The 22,365-nt window shown below is 42.8% G+C and overlaps 1 protein-coding gene across 10 annotated transcripts in view; it reads left to right on the top strand.

The window, feature by feature from the left end:
• PDE8B (phosphodiesterase 8B) overlaps nt 1-22,365 on the top strand; it is a 232,277-nt gene that overhangs the window by 118,056 nt on the left and 91,856 nt on the right. For all 10 annotated transcript variants that reach the window (XM_057740698.1, XM_057740746.1, XM_057740679.1 and 7 more), the window contains 5 exons: nt 1,611-1,801; nt 5,068-5,127; nt 7,438-7,495; nt 13,034-13,122; nt 20,342-20,420. In XM_057740698.1, the coding sequence (XP_057596681.1) occupies nt 1,611-1,801; nt 5,068-5,127; nt 7,438-7,495; nt 13,034-13,122; nt 20,342-20,420 (477 nt within the window). The remainder of the gene's footprint in view (nt 1-1,610; nt 1,802-5,067; nt 5,128-7,437; nt 7,496-13,033; nt 13,123-20,341; nt 20,421-22,365) is intronic.

Here is a 22,365-nt window from a genome sequence, read left to right as displayed (position 1 = left end):
GGCCAGGGGTTGGTTATTGCTAAAGTGGGGTGATGGGTACATGAGGTCATTATCCTCTTGTTTCTATTTTTCTATATATTGTCAATTTTCAATTCATGAAGCATTTTTTTAAAGATTTTTTTCGATGTGTTCCATTCTTAAAGTCTTTGTTGAATTTTGTTACAATATCGCTTCTGTTTTCTGTTTTGGATTTTTGGCTGTTTGGCATGTGGGATCTTAGCTCCCTGACAAGGGATTGAACCTGAAGTCCCTGGTCGGGGAGGTGACGTCTTAACCACTGGACCGCCAAGGAAGTCCCTAATGAAGCATGTTTTAAATGTAGTGGCAATTATTGGACAATTTGTCTTGTTTCTGATTTTAAATGAAACACATTCGGAATTTCATCATGAAGAGTGGTATTGGCTGTGGGCTTAAAGGACCAGAAACTTTCTTTCTGTCCCTAATTGTTTAAGCCAGAAGTGGATGGTGAAGAATATTAAATGCCTTACCAATATCTTGAGATTTATTATATGTATTTCTTATTGGGCCTATTGCTGTGACGTAGCCTTATTCCAGTTGACAGTAAAAAACCCTCTTGCATTTTGCAGGAACCCTACACGTAGTTATCCTTTCACTCAGATAGTAAGGGCTGCCCGACAGGGGGGTAACAGCAGGAACGAGACAGGCAGGTCCTCGCTGACCTGGAGCTCAATTCTAGTGGGGAAGATAGACTGTAAACAAATACGTGAACAAGTTCAGGTGGTGGTATGGCCGTCTCTGGCTTTCTGGCCACTGGGGAATCTGGGTCCCAGAGCCCAGGGAATGATGAGGGCAACATGGTGGGAAGTACGGCTACCTTCCTTCCAGGGAGTGGGGCTGCACTTTTCAGTGAAGAAGAAAGAGGTACATTTCCTTACTTTAGCTCCGACAGCTTCCCATTTTGTGACTGTTCTTTCCGGATTCACAAGTGCCACTGGCTGTTGGAATTAGTTTTCGAGGTTGTTTTGAGTTCCCATCCTTTCTGTGTCAGGATAGGGATTTAAGTGCTGAGTTCAGAGAGGTGGCCCCCAGGTAACTCGAGGCAGACACCAGCTGTCCTAGCCTCAAAGATGTGTATATGTGAACCATAGTCTAACTTGTGTTGATTAGCCTGTTTTCGTGTCACTGCTTAGTCTATTTAAAAACAAAGCCAGTTAGGAAATTACAAGTGGGTAACAACCACCAGCAGAGTGATGGACTGTGTATCCTGTGCTCACTCAGGCCTCGCAGCTACACAGCACTGTTCTTAGCACATCTGATGTTGCAGAAGCCTTAGGCCGAAGAGATGAGCTACCTTGTTCAAAGACACCCTAGAATCAGTGGACCCGCTGGGATATGAACCCAGGTAGCTTCTCTCCAGGGGCTGCATTTTAAACCAGTATCTTGTAGGCCTGCTTTTTTTTTTTTTGGCACACGGGCTTAGTTGCTCCGTGGCACGTGGGATCTTCCTGGAGCAGGGATCGAACTCATGTCCTCCACATTGGCAGGCGGACTCCCATCCCCTGCACCACCTAGGAAGGCCTGTAGGCCTGCTTTTACTAGTCTCTCAGGGTGATGATTACTGTCAAGATCCTCTTTCCTTTGTCTTCCAGGTTTTGCTGATCTTTGCAAAGGAAGACAGTCAGAGTGATGGATTCTGGTGGGCCTGCGACAGAGCCGGTTACCGATGTAATATTGCTCGGACTCCGGAGTCAGCCCTGGAATGCTTTCTAGATAAACATCATGAGATCATTGTAATCGATCACAGACAAACTCGAAACTTTGATGCAGAAGCGGTGTGCAGGTACCTTAGTTATGTTAATATGTCAGTAAATGTCCACTTCACCGCTTGAAATGAAATTCATTTAGAAATGTCTTTAGTTCCAGCCCAAATATTTCTAAAATATGTGTTGATGTTTCCAAGCACTATATACAGATTTCTGTGGTGAAGGCTATATAGCTCCTCCTATGACCTTTTCTATTTGTCCACGTTTGGGTTCTGATGAATTTAGGGGCGTGAGTTGGGCTCCACTGAAGACGTCAGGGTGTTTCTCCCCCCTGAGTATTGCTCATGTTTCACCAAAAAGAAAAACCGAAATTCACACTGTTCTTGTTACACCGTTACGGTTTGGATTTAAACCATATATTTTAATCTTAATTATTCTGTCCCAAAATGAACATCAGAAATGTGTGAAATAGACCATTTTTCCCTGCCTGACACAGATGGGTGGATTCTACAGCAGTCATGGAGGGAAGGCAGCCACTTCGCAGCAGCAGAAAATCTTCCAGGGATCCAAAGCCCCTGCTTGTTTACAGAAATGCTTGTGCTCTGGGGAGGAAACACTTGTCTGTTCATAAATAAATGCAGTCATCAGAGTTAGCTCTGGGTGAACTGACCCATTTAGCACAAGTGGAATGCTTTGAAGCTAGATGGGAAGAGGTCACTAATTAAATTCTAGACCAGGACAGACTCCAATTACGTATGTAGCTGGAATTGTCTTGAATATTAGCAAGTGAAATGAAAGGTAGGGAAATGGTTTCTTAGACCCTTTGGTACCCTAACAAGAAATTAGTGCATTAAGAGAAGTTTCTTGTCATAGGCATCACCTTGCTATTCTTGGACCATTTTCAGTTTCCCAGAGAAGAAACTTTCCTAAGGAACCTATTTTAAATGTCTTACTGGTGTCAAATAATCCTATCTTCCTGCATAGAAACATTTGCCTATTTAATTTTATAATACTAAACTGTATCACAAAATATTGGGGTATTTTTAGTATTAAGAAATATATACATGTATGTGTGTGTGTGTATATGAAATGATTTTCAGGCTAGAATTGTGTGTCTTATAACTAAGTATGTCTGCTTTTTCTTGGTCTTCACTTACTCTTCTTACATGATTTTGTGCATATATAGAATATAGAGAATGATTTAAGACAGGCTTCAGATACAAAAAGAAGGAATGAATAGGAAGAATTCTTTTAATTCAGGCAAAGGCCCAATTTAGCAGATAAGCTTTATAATCTTCCTTGAATATAAAGAAATGTAGTTTTGCTTCCTGATGAGTGAATTTTTATCTTCACTGCACAAACAAACAGTGAGGCATTAGTGCAGTTCAGAAGCCAGGTTACACATCTGCTGGTGCATTTACCAACTGTTAGCAGTCACGTTGAGGATGGAGAGATTCCTGAATACTGGACCTCCAGCACATCTTCCCTGAGATGAGTGGGGATGCATTCCCAGAAGATGTGCGCTAGTCATTGTCATCTATGGCCCAAGATCCCTGGCTTTTGAGCTGGGCTGGGCCTTAGCTTAGCATGCTTCCTTGGACCCTGGCCTCACCTGTCGCCAGGTCTCCCTTAGTCCTCTCAACCACGAAGAGGTCCAGGTCCCTCTGGCCACACCAGTTCATTTGGAGGAGAGAGAGACAAGAGGTCAGCAGTAGGAAGGGACCCAAAACACAGAAGCCAATCACAGAAGAAGCCAAGCAAGCGTGAGCTCCAGCGCACTTACGTTCATACCGTGTCTCCCCTTGCCTAAGCCCTACTGCTTAGAATGCAGGCCAGCAGTGTCCCCATGACACCTTGTGGGGGCGGAAGAGGCTGAAGGAAGGTGAGAGGTGCTTAGCATCTTCCTAGAGATGAGAGCGCACCTCTGAAATGCTGTACATTTTTTTCATTAGGTGCATCTGGTATTTCTGCTGAGAATTTAGTAGGCTCCTTAGTACGAAATAAGTCTAGCTTCATGTTACCAGGATGTGGCAGGGGCCGGGGTGGCTGACTGGGAAGCAGTCTGTGCTGGCATTACGCCTGCTGCCCATAGTGAGTTCAGGCCTCTCTCCAAAGGAGCTCATTCAAACACCACTTACCCACAAGGAGAACCTTCACCTCCCAGGGAGACAGCAGCTGGTCATTTTCTTGAGGCTTCTCCTCACATAGAGTGAGGTCTCAAGGAAGATGACATGAGGGATGTACGTTTTTAGAGAAAGGTGAGGAAATGTAGTCAAAGAGGATGAAGCAGTATGAGCTGGCTGTCCCCAGGGAAGCAGTAGTGCAAACACATTACGATGGAGAGGAGCAGACGTGCCAGTAGCTAGAAAGAAACAAACACAGGTTGTTTCACAAATTCCTTGTGAGCAGCCTGGAGCCTTCTGTTCTTGGAAACGATGGTTCCCTTCTGAGGGATCTCGAAATAAGGAGAGGCCAGACCGAGGAGATGGTTCGGAACAAACATGCTTATTTGTACTAAGACTCAAGTGTACAGCCCTTTATTAAGAGTTCATCCAGGTCATGACCCCTGCACAGGATAATCCAGAAGCTGAGCTGCAGCAGAGCACACTTTGTGGGAAGACTCATGCACCTCACAATTCTATACCTTTATGTATTTTAACTGTGTTAAATTCCTGGGGAATAAACAAATAGTAGACAGGTGGTCATGGTACAACAAGTATCATTATAGTGACGGTTTACTGGACTGATCATTTCTCAGTCTTGGTTGATGACTCAGTTGTTTAAAGTATTTGAGCACAAATAACAGTGTAACCGAAAAACTGGGGTGGCTCTTTGTACAATTTTATAAGGCCTTAACCTGTACGTGCATGTACAGCTGCCAAGCGATCCTTTGTATAAGGTCAACTTTCTGAACTATTTGCTATTTTAAAAGAAAAAAAGATCCAAATCAGTTAGCTCCATAAGTACAAACTGATAACTAGAGAATTGTAGGACTGCCAATTTTCTTGCAAAGTAAAATTTCAATCAGAAAACATGGAATTTCAGTGGAATTTGCCAGTTTTTGAAGTGGAAAATTGGCAAGTCTGATCTACTGGAGAATTGCCTGGAAGTTTAAATATTTTTCTTTTTCTTTCTTCTCTTTCTTTTTTTTTTTTTTTTAGTAAAACAAAGAGATTGTCTTAATCCACAATGGCATCTTTCTTTGTTGTTTTCCATGTGTTTTCAGACCTTTTTTTCAGAGGGACATTTGATTTTGTGCAATCTTCGCTGTGAAGAAGTCCCGAGTTCATTTAACAGAACAAGGCCTCATCACCTGGTTTGACTTGGAGCTTTCTCGTTGCAGGTCGATCCGGGCCACAAATCCCTCGGAGCACACGGTGATCCTTGCGGTGGTTTCACAAGCGTAAGCTCAGCTCCCATCCCCAGCTGGGAGTACTACTGTTCATTCCTCCTGAAATATTTGTCTGATGTAATCCATTCTCTGAGCTTGCAAAGCAAGAGAGGGAGGTCTTTGGTCTTACAGCAGCAGCAGCCTTAGATCTTACTTGGGATTTTCTTTGTTTTGCAAGTTTCTAGAAATATTTAGGTTTTTCTCTTTATCCTATCTAATTTCTATTAGCACATACACACCTCAGGAAAAAAACAATTACTCATTATGTGCTAGAAATGAGTAGAAAAATCTGAGGAGGAGGCAGTCTGCAGAGAACATCGTTGCAGCTTATCTTTTTTTCTTTGAAGAAAAGAAATAGGAAAATGTTTGTTTTTTCCACTTAAGAAGAAGCAACTTGTAGCATGAGAACAGGCACTAAAGCGACTGCAAGAAAAGGATTGTGCAGTTTATATTGGTACTGTTGTGTGGCTAGAAGCAGGACAGCAGGATGCATGCCAGTGTTGGAAGGGAAAAGGAGGGATTGAGCTGTAGGTAGGAGACGGCAGAATGAGAAACCGCTGTGCTGCGTGTATTGAACTGGCTGGCGCTTAGAATGAAAGACCTGGAAGGAAAGAAGTTGTGTGTACAGCTACAATGGTTGGACTCTTTGCCAGTATCGAAATGTGTTATTGTCACTTCATGGCCATCATTAGCTTTGGAGAGAATAAGACCTTAATTAGAGCCTAGGACTGACTGGACTTGGCCCCACTGTGGTGATTGGCACAGATTCTGCACTGAAGGAGCTGACAGACCAGCGAGCCAGATAGAATTTCAGTCTCCCTCAGGCAGGCCCGCCCAGGGGGGATGTGAAATATCCGTTCCAAAGCCAGTTGGGACAGTGGGAAATCCTGGCTTCCAAGTCTTGCCCTAACCAAAGACCTCACCTCACATGCTACTCCTTCAGTCTCTTGGTGGGAGCTGTGTCTCTTCACATGGACACCTACCACAGGTTCTGGGCCAGGGAAAGTGTAGAAACGGTCCCACTGGTTCCTTACCACCCTGCCATCCTGGTGGGGGATGGGATCTCAAGTAGAAAGAGTGAGGGCACCCAAGATGTGAGACCCGTCTTCTTCAGCCCTCTTGCTTATATTTTATCTTCTGGGGACTGTGAGCTCTTAACAGGGTCTTAGAGTCTTGACATGGGTACTAGGCCACATAACATTTCCCCATGCCCGGCTGATTCCTTGGCCCCAAGAATAGAACATTTGTTTTTCTTCTTATTCATGTGTATTTTTCCTTGACAAGTAGTGGTTTTCTGTGTCTTATTATTTTTCACTTTTTCCCCTATTTTAAAAATACTTCATTGGTAGAGAAAGTTAATAATAAAATGAATGCTGCTCATGCTACCCAGCTTATGAAACAGAACATTATTAATACCTTTGGAGCCCTTTTTGTGCCCCTCCTGATTTATTGTTCAAAGAGGGTAGAACCTTGAGTGCCTGAGGAGGAAAGGGGGTAGGGAGGAGAGCTTCTCCCTGGCCAGCAGGAATCAGCCATAGGTAATGCTGCCAGTAGGCACTGGGATTTCTCTTCCTGTTCTCCATCTGCTGCTCCACCCAATCCTGTTTTCCCATTTTTCTTCCCTGTTTCGAAGGTATGTACTCCATGCTATTTGCTCTCTGTCTTGGGGACACTTTTTCTCATAAAGGTGGCAGCAGAGCTACAGCAGGACTTCCTGATAAGCTGACCTCTACCCCCACCTCGTACTCAAACCGAAGTTTGAGACCTAACTACAGGCCGAGTGTAGGAAATCTTCCCATGAGATGCGTTTCTGTCTTCTTGCCTTCTAACGTGGCTTTCCTGATGACACTTCTTTCCCGTTGGCTCTGGGGTGCTGCAGCCTCTAACGCCAGTTGTCTTCCTGAGAGTTGGACCCACCTAGGTCTTGGGGTGGGTGTCGTCTTCCAGAATGTTTGGGGATGTCAAAGAGGACGCTGGTCTCTGGGATGAGTGTCGCATCTACCTTGTCCCTTTATGGGATGGCTCCCGTACATTTGCTACAACTCCCCAGGAGCCCGGAGTTGGGGAAAGCCTCCTGTGTGTCCCTGTGCTGAGGCTTCCCTACACGTTGCTGACATTGCTTCTGCTGTGTGTGTGCTTTTTGCATCTGAAGGTGGATGTGGGGGTCTGGGTTCCTGCAAGGCCGGTGCACCCTGCAGGCATGTGCCGGTCAGGAAGCCGCTCTCAGAGCCAGGGCCCTGCGTGCCTCGCTCTGTCTGAGTTTCAGTGTGAGGAATCCTGGTTTATATCTGCTGAATGACCACATTTTCTGCTTTGCTACAGATCCAGCGACTATGAAGAGGCCTCAGTCCTCCCTCTTCTGGATGCAGGCTTCAACCGGGTACGTGAAAGATGAACTAGCACTTCTCTTGGGTGCACACACCTTACTTTAGCCAAACAGCCACGCATAGTGTTAGAGGCATTCAGCCCCAGGACCGTGGGGGAAACGAAGTAGCTATTCTCATGGGATGCGAACGAGCTGGTCAGGCTTTTTCCTTTTTCTCTCATGACTTCATATATCTTAGCGACAGATACGTAATGGTGTAAAAACCTGTCTTCTTGTAACAAGTCGAAATTCTGTAGTCCCAAAGTGCTCTCATTTAAAGCAGTCCAGTCAGTTTGTGTGTGTGTGTGTGTGTGTGTGTGTGTGTGTGTGTGTGTGTGATAATACCAGATGGGCACCCAGGGCCAGAGCTTACACCCCAGGGATAGGCCTGTGCCGGCAACAGCATCCCAGGAGCTCCTCGTTGAAACCATAAATGTCAGCAAAGAAAAATTCTGAGTGACGACGACATGAATAATGCTGATATTCAACTTGAAGATGAAGACAGATTACTACAAGGCAACTTAACAAACTAGGTAATTAGGCTTACCCAGGGTCTCAGGGTAGGGGAAGTCTGAAGCTTTGGTTGGAGGCAAGGCCGTGTGCAATTCAAACAGAAAACCACATAATGGAGTCAGTTTGAGAGCGAGACGAAAAGGGGTGGAAAAAGATAACCAAAACATGACTATTTAAAGGACACGTATTTCATGATATTAAAAGAAAACAAATCCTTACAGAAAAATTGTGGAGGACCTTACTTTATACGCTTGAACTTTTTTAATAACAAGCATACATTTCTTCTATTAAAAAAAATTAAAGATTACCTTTTGGGAAAAATTGGGTAGAGGTCCACTGTTGACTTAGGCAACTTTTGCTGATAAATTTTTTTTTTAAATCAGTTGTTAATCTTTTCTGTTTTAAAGATCTATTATTTATCCATTTTTGGCTGTGTTGGGTCTTGGTTTCTGCGTGCAGGCGTTCTCTAGTTGCAGTGAGTAGGGGCTGCTCTTTGTTGCGGGGTGCGCAGGCTTCTCAGCCTGGTGGCTTCTTTTGTTGCGGAGCACGGGCTCTGGGCACTCAGGCTTCAGTAGTTGTGGCACACAGGCTCTAGAGTACAGACTCAGTAGTTGTGGCACACAAGCTTAGTTGCTCCACAGCATGTGGGATCTTCCCAGACCAGGGATTGAACCTGTGTCCCCTGTACTGGCAGGCAGATTCTTTTTTTTTTTTTTTTTTCCAGGCGGATTCTTAACCACTGTGCCACCAGGGAAGTCCCTTGCTGATAATTTAAACTCAAGCAAGTGACTTGCAGCATCTTGTGAACTCCTGGTTTAAACTAAAAACATCAGCAAAGAAAAATTCTTTGACAACTATATACATGAATAACACTGACACTCAACTAGAAGATTAAGATTGATTAAAGAGACTAACCAACAAACTAAATAACTAGGTTTACCTGGTATCTCAAGGTCTTTTGATAGCAGTAATCTGAAACTCAAAACAGTGGTGTGATGCATCCTTTTCTTTCAAAAAAGAGGAGACTGCCAGTGCCTTTTAAATTATGAAAATTCCTTTGGGTGCTGTAAGCAATGGTGTTTTGCTGCCCTGGGTTAAAAAAAAAAAACCCTTGTTTATTGTCAATCACAGAGAAGCAGAAATTACCCGTGTGATGCTTTGTGCTTCCCATCGTTTTGTGGTTTGGTGTGCCTCAGTGGAGAAGTAACAGTGCTATGTAAAACAGTGAAAGTAGTGCCATGGTTCACACGTGTGATAGAAATGAATGTTTCTGGTCGGCAATATCACTCACTCCCTTAACACTTTCCTCCTCTCTGTCAGTGCCTCTCTCAAAGGCTAGCACTCAGTTCTGGACACCGTTCTCACGTGCTGCCGCATCAGAATGAGACAATGCTTCTGAGTTTCGGAATGGAGAGTTGCAAAAGGAAAATGATCCAAGAAGTCATGTGGCTGCCATGTCTTTTCTTTACTTACTCCTTTTTGAGAAATGACTTCAAATTACTCAGTTTTCATATATCTTCTGTGTAACACTGACCACCATGCGCCCCAGGCAGGACCTCTCGGAGCGTGAGCATGAAGGTTCTTCCTATGACCTGGGGACAGGTTGGTGAAGGCATGACATACCGTGGGTTACGGCCATGAGCCCCCATCGCCATAGGTGCTGTTGAGTGCCCTTTTGGAATTCGGCTTTTAGTTCACTGATCCTGCCTCCGACCAACCGGTGTGATAGGTGGTGTTTGGAATGGTGGTGTCTTGTCTGGGGGGCTGAGATTGCATGTCTACTCGCAGAAAAGCTTAGGAGAAACAGCTGCCCTTTTTGGGTGTAAATACTATTAAGTAAATTTAAGAAGGAAAGTACCATTGCTCCTTTTTGTTCTTTTTGTAATCTGTGTGAGCGCCTCTGGAAGGTTTCACTTCTCCCTGTCCAGATACGATGCTGCTTTTTGCAGAGTAAAGCCCTTTGTGGAAGCATGGAAAGCAGTACCTGTCGGGGGCTACCTGGTCGTCTTTAGTGCTGGGTCTGATCAAGGCCGTGTGCCAGCCAGAGCAGGGCGCCCCCAAGTACTTGGGGCTCTTTCTGAGAGAAGCACACCACACCTAGCAGGCTTTCCTTCCTGAGTTGCGGTGACACAGAATCCGCTGAGGCTGCTCTCCAGGTGGCTGGTCTCCTCTTTTGGGCAAAATCTTGTCTCCGGCAACTTTCTACCCAGACACACTTTCAAATATGCCAGCTATTCCTCTTGCCTTCCGTGAAGTTGTTTCCCATCTCTGAGTTGTTTTGATTGTATTAAATCATCTGCTGAAACTCAGCTCTGTGTTACTAGCTAATTGGCCAGTGCTTCAGTCAGTGGGTCCCTGAGTGGGGATGCAGGGACACGTTGTGCTATCAAATATTGCACAGCAGCTCTGCTTGAAGCCGCTGTGGCTGTGCAGGAGTGCCCGACCACATGCTGCTCAGCCCACTCTGAGCCTTTTAGAAAGAGCATCTTAGCAAAGGGCGAGTGCAGCTTGTTTTTGTATCAGCCTTTGTGTACCCCTTTTTCTGTTTGGAATGATGTTTACAAGTTCATTCCGCAAGTCTCTACGGAGCACTTACTCTGTGAGAGGCGTGTCGGGGATACGGCGGTCAGACACAGTTCCTCCCCGGAGAGGCGTCCTGTGGAGGAAGACATGGAGAGCCAAGGTGTATTATTTGTCGGGCTCCATTCTAGGTGACTGACTTGATCTTCGTCTGCAGATGAGAGGTTTGGAATTTTCTCCATTTTTGCAGAGGAGGAAACAGGCTCAAAATGACTCGCTTGCAGAGCTCATACTCATAACAAGTCAAGATGCAAATGCTTGGTGTTCAGCTCCCAGCTCCATGCCGGGTCCTCCAAAGTCACATTTCCCAGACTGTTCCGTGGAACACTAGTGTCCCAGAGCTCTCAACAGGTGTCCATGACAAAAGGCTTCTGTCGTCAAGTAAGTTTGGAAAGTCAGTGAAGACTCTGCTTCTCCTCCTCCTGCCCCTGAGAACATACAGTGCATGTTGGCAGTGTCACACCCGTGCATATGTAGAAATCCTGTACTACAGACACCTGCCTGTGTTTCTGGAAGCAGGGCCCCAGGAATCTGCATTTTGACCAAATATCCAGGTTATTCTTAGCATGTTGAAGTTTGGAGACCGCTGTTCTTGGTTCACTCAATTCATTTCAGATTTCTGGGTTAACTATAGTCTGGAAAATTCCTGAAAGATTTTCCCACTGCCTTTAGTCTACAAAACACATACTGAGTGCCACTTATGTGCTAAGTGCTCCGTTGTTTAGAAACCATCACCTAACAAGGCTGATCTTCACTGCAATGGAAGTTCTTAGGAGAACTAAAGAAAAATAAGAAGAGTAAAAAATTACTACTTAGATATGAAAGTGAAAATATAACATGATTTTATATATATGTATAAAATATTTATTGTATATATCTAATAAAGATAAAATATGTACCTACACACAGAGACGTAATAAAAGCCTAAGGAAATAAACCAAAGTAAATGATACCTCTAGCATATGACATCCGTGATTTGGGGTTTTTTCTTTATATGTTTCTGTATTTTTAACTTAACTGTTATTACTTTTATAATTAGACATAGTCAACAAAAGTTTACGTTTGAGCTTTCTGTTTTAAAACAAAGGAACCTGTTTATCCCAACCTTTTCAAAAAATGTATTTTATCACAGATCCTTTTTTGTACTTTTTGAAGCATCAGCTAACACTGCTCAGGGCTCAGTTACAGACTGATGTGTTACCTGCACCCATCCAGAAGCTTAACAAGAACCTCACCATGTTAAACTTCACTTTCTAAATAGAAAACATTTTCCTTTGTGTGTGTTCATGGTTCCCCCTCTGTCCTTAGCCCTTCCCAGCTTCCTCCTGGGATAACGGGGACCAGAGGCACAGGGAAAGTCAGGGGGCTTGGCAGGTGTCCCCAGGGAGAGGCCATCCACGTTAGAAGTGTGGGAGAGTGTGTGTGTGAGAGACATGAGAAGGAGGAGGATGTGTTAGGCTCTCAGAAGTTGAGGAAGGAAGCAAAGACCACCTCTCTCCACCAGAAGACATCCCTCATAGTGAGGCACACACCGAACACAACCAGGCTCAGGTTTTAGAAGACTTTCCTTAGTGCAACCAGAAACACAGGCATTTCAATAATTAACAAAGTTGGTGACATAATTTAAAAAAACACATGCGCCCCAATGTTCACTGCAGCACTATTTATAATAGCAGGATCATGGAAGCAACCTAAATGTCCATCAACAGATGAATGGATAAAGAAGATGTGGTACATATATACAGTGGAATATTATTCATCCATAAAAAGGAATGAAATTGGATAATTTGTAGAGATGTCAATGGACTTAGAGACTGTCATACAGAGTGAAGTAAGTCAGAAAGAACAAATACCATATATTAATGCATATGTGGAATCTAGGAAAATGGTACAGCTGAACCAGTTTGCAAGGCGGAAATAGGAACACAGATGTAGAGAGCAAACATACGGACACCAAGGGGGGAAGTGGGGTGGGGCGGGGGTGGGTGGGATGAATTGAGAGATTGGGATTGACATATATACACTAATATGTATAAGATCGATAACTAATGAGAACCTGCTGTATAGTACAGGGAACTCTAATTCACTTCGCTGTACAGTAGAAACTAACACAACATTGTAAAACAACTATACCCCAATTAAAACAACAACAACAACAACAAACGAAGGTTGGGGAGGTGTTCTAGCCCTTATGTGTTTATTTTCCTGTGAGTGTTCATAATAAAGTTTTCCGCACCTTTGTTATAAATGGTTAACTATACAATGTTATCTGCTCTCTTGTTTCTTATACATTTAAATAAGCATTTCAAACATCTTGACAACTGTTTCATTTCCTCTCATCTTACCTGCTAGTTGTCTTATGTAACAGAGTTATCTGAGGTTGGAGAAACTATTATGCTTCTTTGATTATTTAAGAAGTAATTGTATATGTCTTATGTATTATCTTTGCTTTTTTCCCAGAGATTTATGGAGAACAGCAGCATAATTGCTTGCTATAATGAACTGATTCAAATAGAACATGGGGAAGTTCGCTCACAGTTCAAATTGAGGTACGTAGCAAAATAGGACGAACACGGGGTTAGCCATTCTGTAGCAAAGCTTGTCTGTCCTCAGGCTGAGGTTCACAGGTTCTTAGGGGAATCCCAGGGATTCTGAAGCTACTGAACAAGTAATGGTAGCTGGTAAATGGCAGAGTCTAAACTGGAAGCCCTTTGCTATAATGAAATAAATTGGAAGCGTTTCTTCGTTTGACAGTGTTTTCCACTATTTTCAGCAGTTTTAAAATTATACCCTAGGAAAAATACTGTTTAACTTCTGTACAATTAGATCGAGATTAAGAATAGCCTTTGAGGATTACTTTCTCCTTAGTATTTGCAGCATTTATAAATTCCTGCTTGGACTGTTACAGATGGGGGCAGACCCGTGGGTGTATTAGTTATGCTAACTCTGGTAATTGCTGTGTATGCATGATAGCAATTTCATGAGGCCTGCTTATGGCCTCAGTGTGCATGAAGTATCTTCAAGAAACTGATTTTGAGTCTCTTACGCATATCTAGTGCTTTAAGAGCTTCTCTCTGGTGCTCACTTCTGAGATTAATTGATTCTCTCAGTGTCTGGGTGGCAGGATACTCTGCTTCTGGGATGTCTTGGCATATCGGGTTCTAGCCCATGCCTGGTTTTGCTCAGGCTCTACTCCAGTACTCTCTCAGGACCCTGAGCAGAGAGAGCAGGGGAAAGAAGAGGCTCTTCGCAGCCTGAGGCCCCTGGGAGGTCAGTCCCAAGTGGCTCCAGGCTATGGGATGCCACAAGGGCCCTGGCTTCTCTCTCTGGCCGACTGAGGGGTCTCAAGGCTTTCAGCCTCAGCGAAAAATAAGTAAGATAGCATCTCATGGAAAAAGTTATACTTCTTACCTTGATTACTGAATTCATATTCAAAGAATACGAATTTCTACACTTAACTTTTCTTGGCCATCCTCTGTCCTGTGGAAGAAAAATGAATTGGCATGAACCCACAGAGGCAGGCTCTTCTACGGTTCTCCCTGCTTAGGGAAGTCAACTGTTTGGTGGATAGAGAGCTCTAAGAAATAGAGTGTGGGCCGGTTAGAGTGGGTATCATCAGAAAATCGACAAACAGTAAATGCTGGAGAGGGTGTGGAGAAAAGGGAACGCTCTTGCATTGCTGGTGGGAATGTAAATGGATACAGCCACTATGGAGAACAGTATGCAGGTTCCTTGCAAAACTAAAAATAGAACTGCCATATGACCCAGCAATCCCACTGCTGGGCATATACCCAGAGAACACCATACTTCAAAAAGACACATGCACTCCAGTGTTCATTGCAGCACTATTTCCAATAGCCAGGACATGGAAGCAATCTAAATGTCCATCCACAGATGAATGGATAAAGAAGATGTGGTACATACATACAATGGAATATTACTCAGCTGTAAAAAGCAATGAAACTGGGACATTTGTAGAGACATGGATGGACCTAGAGACTGTCATACAGAGTGAAGTGAGTCAGAAAGAGAAAAACAAGCATCGTATATTAACACATATATGTGGACTATAGAAAAATGGTACAAATCAACTGGTTTGCAAGGCAGAAATAGAGAGACAGATGTAGAGAACAAACATATGGACACCCAGTAGGCAAGGCGGGGAGGGTTGGGGGGGAGGGATTGAATTGGGAGATTGGGATACCAAATTGTACACTCTAAATATATGCAGTTTATTGTAAAAAATAAAAAAATTAAAAATTAAAAAAAAAAGAAATAGAGTGTGGGGATAAACAATCCCTTTTGTAGGTGGAAAAGTATTAAAAAAAGAATCTCAAACCCGTAGAAATTCTTTGATAAGGAAGATTACCAAAGATTTTTGAGTGTCAGTGAAATCATTTGGTTTCTTTGTATCCATATATTTATTAGCTTCAGAGAACTTCATAGAATTTCTTAAGAAAACAGCATTGCCTTTACTACAGCAATTTATGATTTTTAATTGTACATAATTGTTTTTATTCCTGGGGATCTCTTCTGCTTTTACTGAGGATAAAAAGACTTTGTACTTTTATTTTAGATGTTTTCGCAATAAATAGGATTAGGAAAAAAGATTTCATTTTGGTTTAATTCTTCAACTGTATTTTCTGCAACAAAAATGAACAGCAGATGCCTTATTACTTTGATAGGTGATTCCCTCATTTTATTTTAAATGACTGCTTGAGTTTTCTTAGGCAGCATTAAATGTGATGGCACATATAAGATGTCCGAAGGTACCTTGTCTGTGGGGTGCGGGGTGAAGGCAGGTCTGGCAATTTGAAATAAACATCCCCAGGCAGCACCAGGGCTAAAAAAAAAAAAAGAGCTTCAAGGTTATCGTGCTGATGAAATCTGCTTAGAGCCAGGGCACTGAAAACTTTTCAAGGACTCATCAGATTCAGAATTCGGCAAGGTTCTAAGTATGTAATACTGTTTAAGTCCCATAACTTCTCACCCCTCAGTGAGGAGATGTTTGGGAGAGTTGGTCTTGTTGTAAAGGTCATAGTGAAAAGGCTCAGGTTCTTAGTACAAACCAGTGTGAAGCTGGTGAATGGACCTCACTCAGGCAGCAGTGGTCCCAGGAAGGTGGATTTGCCCACCTCCCCAGTCCCAAGCAACCAGCCCCTCAGAAAGGGAAGGAAGGCAAGAATTCTCCATAGTAGAAGCCAGAGGAAGCCTAAGTGGTCAGTTTCTTCTGCTGCTTTTTGGCTGGTTGCACCTCAACTCTCTCCAACTTCTTTCCTGTTTTTTGTGTGTGCTTGACTCTCCCTGGGTGTACGATATTTAGGCCCAGCAGATGGGGGGGACGGTGACCCTCCATGGTCTCTGAATCTCCTTAGGGCATTCAAGGACATCTGAGGCATCTACCTGCACCCCAGAGGCGGGCAGGCAACTCTGTCACTTGCTGCAGACAGGGAAAATGAGGCTCTCTGTTATACAATGCCAGAATAATTATAGTCTAATTATATAATACTTTTCCCTGCAATTCCACCCCCAGCTGCAGCTAAATATGTGACATTACTAGCATTCTGCAAGGACAGTCTGTACTGTAAGGACGATGTTGAATGTTGAAGGCAGTTCTTCTAGCCAGTCTTCATGTATGGTAACCATACTTACTTAACCAAGAAAAAAAAAGGTCATGTGATCAAACATAAGCTACCTAATTTAAAAAATTCCATCATATAAGAATAACTTTTAAAGATGGAACAAAATCACATTTCTGTGTGCATGTGATGAATTACTTTATTGAACAGAAGAATTCATGAACGGGGGAATGTCTAGGGAAATATGGGCTAACTGATGACCATTTATCACTTCTGTTCTTATGTTTCTTTATCATGAAAAGAACTATGTTAACCAAAATACAGATAGGGTTTGGCTATTTATTGGCAGTTTAAGCTGATGAGTTTACACTGATGAAGTACGAGCTATTGTTTCATCATTAGGCATTATGATATCTCTTATCGAGGGGTTACATGCAAATCATCGTTTATTTTACTCCAAGTCTTAAGACAGTAGCAGCCCTCCATTTTAGAATCAGTTTCTGATGGGAAACCTTGGCATTCTGTGGAACACTACATCTCTCATTATTATCTGATGTTTATAGGGCACTTTGTCCTCACGTGGGCTCTGTATGACAGCCATTGTGTTACGGAAATAGGAACCAAGCTGGCTGCATCACTGTCCAGCAGTGGTGCTGGCTCTTAGCAAGTCCACGGCCCCCTCCCTGCTGCTCCCAGGCCCCTGCTGGGATGTGGATTTGTGTTCAGAATCTTCTCCCTACACGCCACCATCTTGCCTAGTCCTACCCTCATTACTGGCAGCCTCACTGTGTGTGTCTGCAGGGGTGTGTGTGTGTTTTGTTGACGTAGGTTCTTGAGTGCCTTTGTTAGGGACACAGAGGTCATGTAACCCAACCATCCCAGCGCAGTTGACAGAGGAAATGCCAAGAGCCAGGGACACTCTTGGCGTGATCACAGGTACCCACTGTGTGGGTTGCACACTGGAGAGGAATCCAGGCACCCTGCTTTCACGCAGATGCACTCTGCACCCCATCATAGCAGTATGTTCTTTGTAGACTTTCTACCTGGGCCCCTGTAATATTTACCTTTTCCCTGAGGACCTACATGGACTTTTAGGAAGATGAAGGGGAAATGGTTGCATCACCAGCACTACGTGGGCTTTCACGACAAGGTTCTGGTTCCCTTGTGTTTTTTCCAATTTCCCAACTTCTCAACCTGAAGGCTACAAAAATACATTTCAGGTGCAGAGTCACATGGTTCCTAAGAACAGAAGATTAATAAAGCTAAGATTCTTCTGCAGGAAAAATATTAGTAATTAATACAAGCCATTAAATTTCCAGACTCTAGGGGCATGATTGAAATTGATTACTTCATTTTGCTGCAGGTTTATTTAAATAGAACCATCAACCAAATTGGTTTAAAACCTAGATCTACACATGGCAGTCCAGAAGTGTTTGTCACCAGAGACAATAATCTGCTGGTCCTGCCCGTGTGCGTTCACTGTTGATAAGGATGTGCTTTGTGAGCGTTATACTTGCTGGATAGTGTGCGCTTTGCAGTGAACATCTACTGGATACGCTTTGGCAGTGGGAGCTAAGATCTTGTATGAAGCAGCCTCTTGAATTGACAAAGACAGTCATGCTCTGAAATAGCTGTTTACATACATAATTGAGCCACACGGGTACTTTAAGAAAATACTTGGGCAAGAAGGGAATTTATCATTTGATCAAATGTGTTAGCACTTAATTATCCAGCTCCCAAAGCTAAGGAACTAGAGCCCACATAGTGTGCTTTTTTTCTGCGTCGGACTTCTGGAGGACAGGGATTGCATTCCTGTGGTGCCGAGTTGGGTTCTGGACCCAAGTGCCTGGTGTAAACTTGTGATAAAACTGGCTCTTTGATTGCCTCTTCATGGGAGGTGGTGCAGTAATGACTTTGGTAACAATTTTAAAGTCCTCTTTGATTCTTTTTCACATTCTAAATGATCCTGTTTACAAATGCAGCAATGCTAATAGAACAGTGTACAGTTCACATTAGGTAGACGAGCAACTTTATTCTTTTTATTTTTTGAAGTATAGTTGCTGCACAATATGTTACAATATTGTGATTCACAGTTTTTAAAGGTTATACTCCATTTATAGTTATTACAAAATATTGTCATACAATATATGCCTATAGTTTATTTTATACCTAGTAGTTTGTACCTCTTAATCTCCTACCCCTAATTGCCCCTCCCTCCTTCCTCCTCCCCACTGGTAACCACCAGTCTGTACTCTATATCTGTGAGTCTGCTTTTTTGTTATATTCGCTAGTTTTTTTTTTTATTTTTTAGATTCCACATGTAAGTGATATCATACAGTATTTGTCTTTCTCTCTCTGACTTATTTCACTTAGAATAATGCCCATCCATGTTGCTACAAATGGCAAAATTTTGTTATTTTTTATGGCTGACTAGTATTACATTGTACATATATATACCACATCTTTGTCCATTCATCTGTCAGTGGACAGGTAGGTTGCTTCCATATCTTGGCTATTGTGAATAGTGCTGCTATGAATATTGGGGTATATATGTTTTTGAACTAGTGTGCTTGGTTTTTTTTTTTTTTTTTTTTTTTTTGATATTTACCCAGGAGTGGAATTGCTGGGTCATATGGTAGATCTATTTTTAGTTTTTTGAGAAAACTAGACTAGAGCAATTTAAATAAAGCATCCCGCCCCCATCAGGAATCTCAGTTCGGTTAGGTTTACGTTCTCCTCCGCTCACCTCCATCATGACTAGTTATTTTCCTTACCCTCCCACACTGGTGTCTTCATCTCTACGGCGACAGGAATGCTACCTGTCAGTGGGCTAAAATCCTTCACTTTCCACGCAGGTTGCCTTGCTGTTATTGAAAGCGGCTCTTGGTTTGATATTTCAGATACACTGATGAGAAAAGACAGGTTGTGATTCACTTTTCTTCTCATCAGCAGCCTTTGAAAGCCTTAGAGAGCAAAGAAATATTATTCTGAGATCTTAAAAATAATAAATACTAAGTCTTGAATTCTTACATTGTCCCAAGTACTTTGGGACATGCCCCACATAAACTATCTGTTCTGATTCTTACAACAACCTGTAAAATGTGTTATCTTCATTTTATAGATGAGGAGACTGAGGGCCAGCAGAGGTAAGACATTGCCCAAGGTCCCATAACTGGCAAGATAGCAAAGCAAGTTTCACCCAGTTTTTTCTGCCCTCTCCCTTGTAAACAGTTCAAAATACGAGTAAGAAGGCAAAGTTAGATGCCTTATGAGAGGAAAAAAATGAATAACATTTTAAGAGTTTGTTTTATATGAAGAAACATCAATCTGGTAAATTAACTTCTTTTTTTTTTTTTTTTTGGGTAATGTGTAAGAAAGCCTTCAATGGGATTCTTTAAACAGCCAGTACAAATAACAAAGTTCTAGTAACTAGCCACATACTTGCTAGATTAGATAGTAAATAACTTACTGTATTTGGAGAGGCTCTAGATTTGGAAGGTAGTTAAAATGTTACCCAAGAAATTGAGAAATTGAAATGATTTTAAATATTCCAGAGATACAGGGAAGGTCATCAAGAATAGTGCCCACTTGGAGAGCTGCAAAGTGAACCAGGCAAGGGGAATGCTGCTGTGTTTGCCTTTCATCAGGCCGGTGGGTGTAGTTGAAAGCAAAGTACTATAAAGGCTTGCGTACCTAAGGTCGTAAAAGTAAGAAAAGAAAAAAATGTTTCTGTATCTGTTGCAAAAGGCCAGAATACCTCAGATCCAATTTGGGCTTAATTAGGTTTTCCTAACTGATGGGGACCGGACTTCTTCATGACCACACTGTGAGTGGCACAGAAGAATGTCATTGACGTAGAACATAGAGACCTACGAGACTGTCTCCTGCATCTTTGTCCTCTTGTGTTAGTATGAAGGTTTCATCCAACACACACAGAGTTCATTCCATGATCCACGACGATTTTGCCAGATTACATTCTTCTCTTTGTATGATATACATAGAAATACACGCTATTGTTTATTCATTTAGTTCGAAAGGCTAGGTTTTTTTTTTTCCCCAAAACATGATATCAAAGGTACCTGATTTTAATGAATCTGAGGAACTCTTTACTTTGATAAATTAACAAATGAAATGCTCATGGTTTTCTAGCAGAAATGGTTTTCTAACATCAATCTTTTGCAACTTTCAGGGCCTGTAATTCGGTGTTTACAGCATTAGACCACTGTCATGAAGCCATAGAAATCACAAGTGATGACCATGTGATTCAGGTATGGGAACACTTTTTATCTTTAGATGTCAAAATAGAGCCTTTCAAGTGCGAGCCACCCTTTTTCAAGCACTTTGCTGTAATTCTCACATTTCAGCACATTTTCTTTGGAGAAAGGAACATCAAAGTATGCAAGGAAAGCTGATATTCTTAAGCTAAGAATTAGATACTCAATAAGAAGAAAAATTCGTTCAGATCAGAACCTGCGATTTCTTTGACAGAGATGGGGTGAATTCTTTGGACGATGTGGGAAGACATTATTTATACAGAAGTATGTCAGAATTTTAGAGTAAATGCTTCTAAATGTCTTGGGAACAGAATAGTGCCAGTGGTCCTCATTTATTTGCCTACACTTGGCATTCTAGGTATAAAGCACTCATAATGCTAAAGTCATCTTCCTGAGGAAATGTGTATAGCAGACAAACTTTTGTTGAAATTAAGTTATCGTATTATTTGTTGGAAGGTAAGGCATTTACACTTAAAAAATACTCTGAAATGTAGACTTTTCGCTGATGGGCACTGGCCTGCCTGCCCTTGGTTTGCATAGTGGCACCGAGGGTGGGAGCATTTGGTCTGTCCTATCGACAGAGACCAAAGACAGTGTCCAACACACAGTGGCCCCACGACAGAGCCTCACACGTGTTCTCCTGTGAAACCCCCCACTGCACACACAGACACCCTGTTCTCACACGGGGTCAGTGACATCAGTAGCCCACCATGCCTAGGCCCTGTCATGAACACACTCATGAGGTTATCTCATTTCCATTCAGGAACCCTATGAAAGAGATGAGGGCCTGATAACACAGATGGGGAAACTGAGGCCCAGGAAGGCCAAGGAACTTATCCAAGGAAAGCCCCAGTAATAAATACTGGAACCAAAACATCCAGCCGTGTCTTTCTGACTCCAAAGCCTTCCTACGTGGTTCCTTACTTGGCTGCATGTTTGGAATTTGTCTTTCTGGCTGTCCCATGACATGGGTCTGAAGGCTCCCTCAGGTTGCTGCCTGTCACTGGCCCACCTGCCCGCAGATCTGCCCCAAACCCCAGAGAAACCAGACGTGTTTCAGTTACAGACCAAGCACAAATCCCACAGCTCTCCCACTTCTGCCTGGACTCGAACAGTCAGTTCTGTTCATGAAACAGGTTTGCTTTGCACATCCCTCTTTTCCAGGGAAGCCGAGTTGTGATTTTAGTGATGAGGAGAAGGGGCTCTCTGCTCTCTACTAGCTTTGTAGTCGTGCAGACAATCCTTTAACAGTCAACCGAGTCCTTCCTTCTACAGTTAGCTCCTGGTGGTTAGGAAACCTGAACCTCTGGGAGAGGTGATGTGGTGATGGTGTCACGTGATATGAATCACCTGCGAGCCTTTACTTTGCAGAGGAAGAAGCAGGGGCTGAGGACAGTGGGTGCCTGGGAAGGGGAATCGCTGTATTAAAAGGAAACCTGTACTGATTGCAGGCTTTTACTTGGGGTACCCTATCAGGCCCCTTTTCAAACCTACCAGCAACCAGAGTATAAAACTCAACAACAAGGAGGAAGAAGTTAAATAGAGAATATTATATGTAAGGGGAAAATTAAAAAGGCCTTTGTGCTACAGATTTTAAGAAGAGTCCTCTTGAATGAGATACATCATGTATCTTCTTACTCAACACGAGAGTCCTCAGGGCAGCACCACTTCACAGGGCACATGCCTCTCCCTGCAAATGGTCAGAGGCCGGGCAGTAGCACCTAACATTTAGGAACAGTAGCTACCTACCCATCCATCCATTGAAACTGTCTATCTGTTTGCTTTAAAGCACTTATATGGTGCTTACCATGTGCCAGAGGCAGTACTAAGCATTTTACACATACTCATTTATTTCTTAAAACAGTTCTATGAACCAGGTACTACTGTGGTAGCCATCTTACACATGAGGAGATTGAGGACCAGGGAAGACAAGTGACCT

This window comes from Hippopotamus amphibius, chromosome 1 (genome assembly GCF_030028045.1).
Source record: "Hippopotamus amphibius kiboko isolate mHipAmp2 chromosome 1, mHipAmp2.hap2, whole genome shotgun sequence".
Classification (NCBI taxonomy): Eukaryota; Metazoa; Chordata; class Mammalia; order Artiodactyla; family Hippopotamidae; genus Hippopotamus; species Hippopotamus amphibius.
Note: the sequence above shows the minus strand (reverse complement) of the source record. Positions and strands in the feature narration are given on the sequence as shown.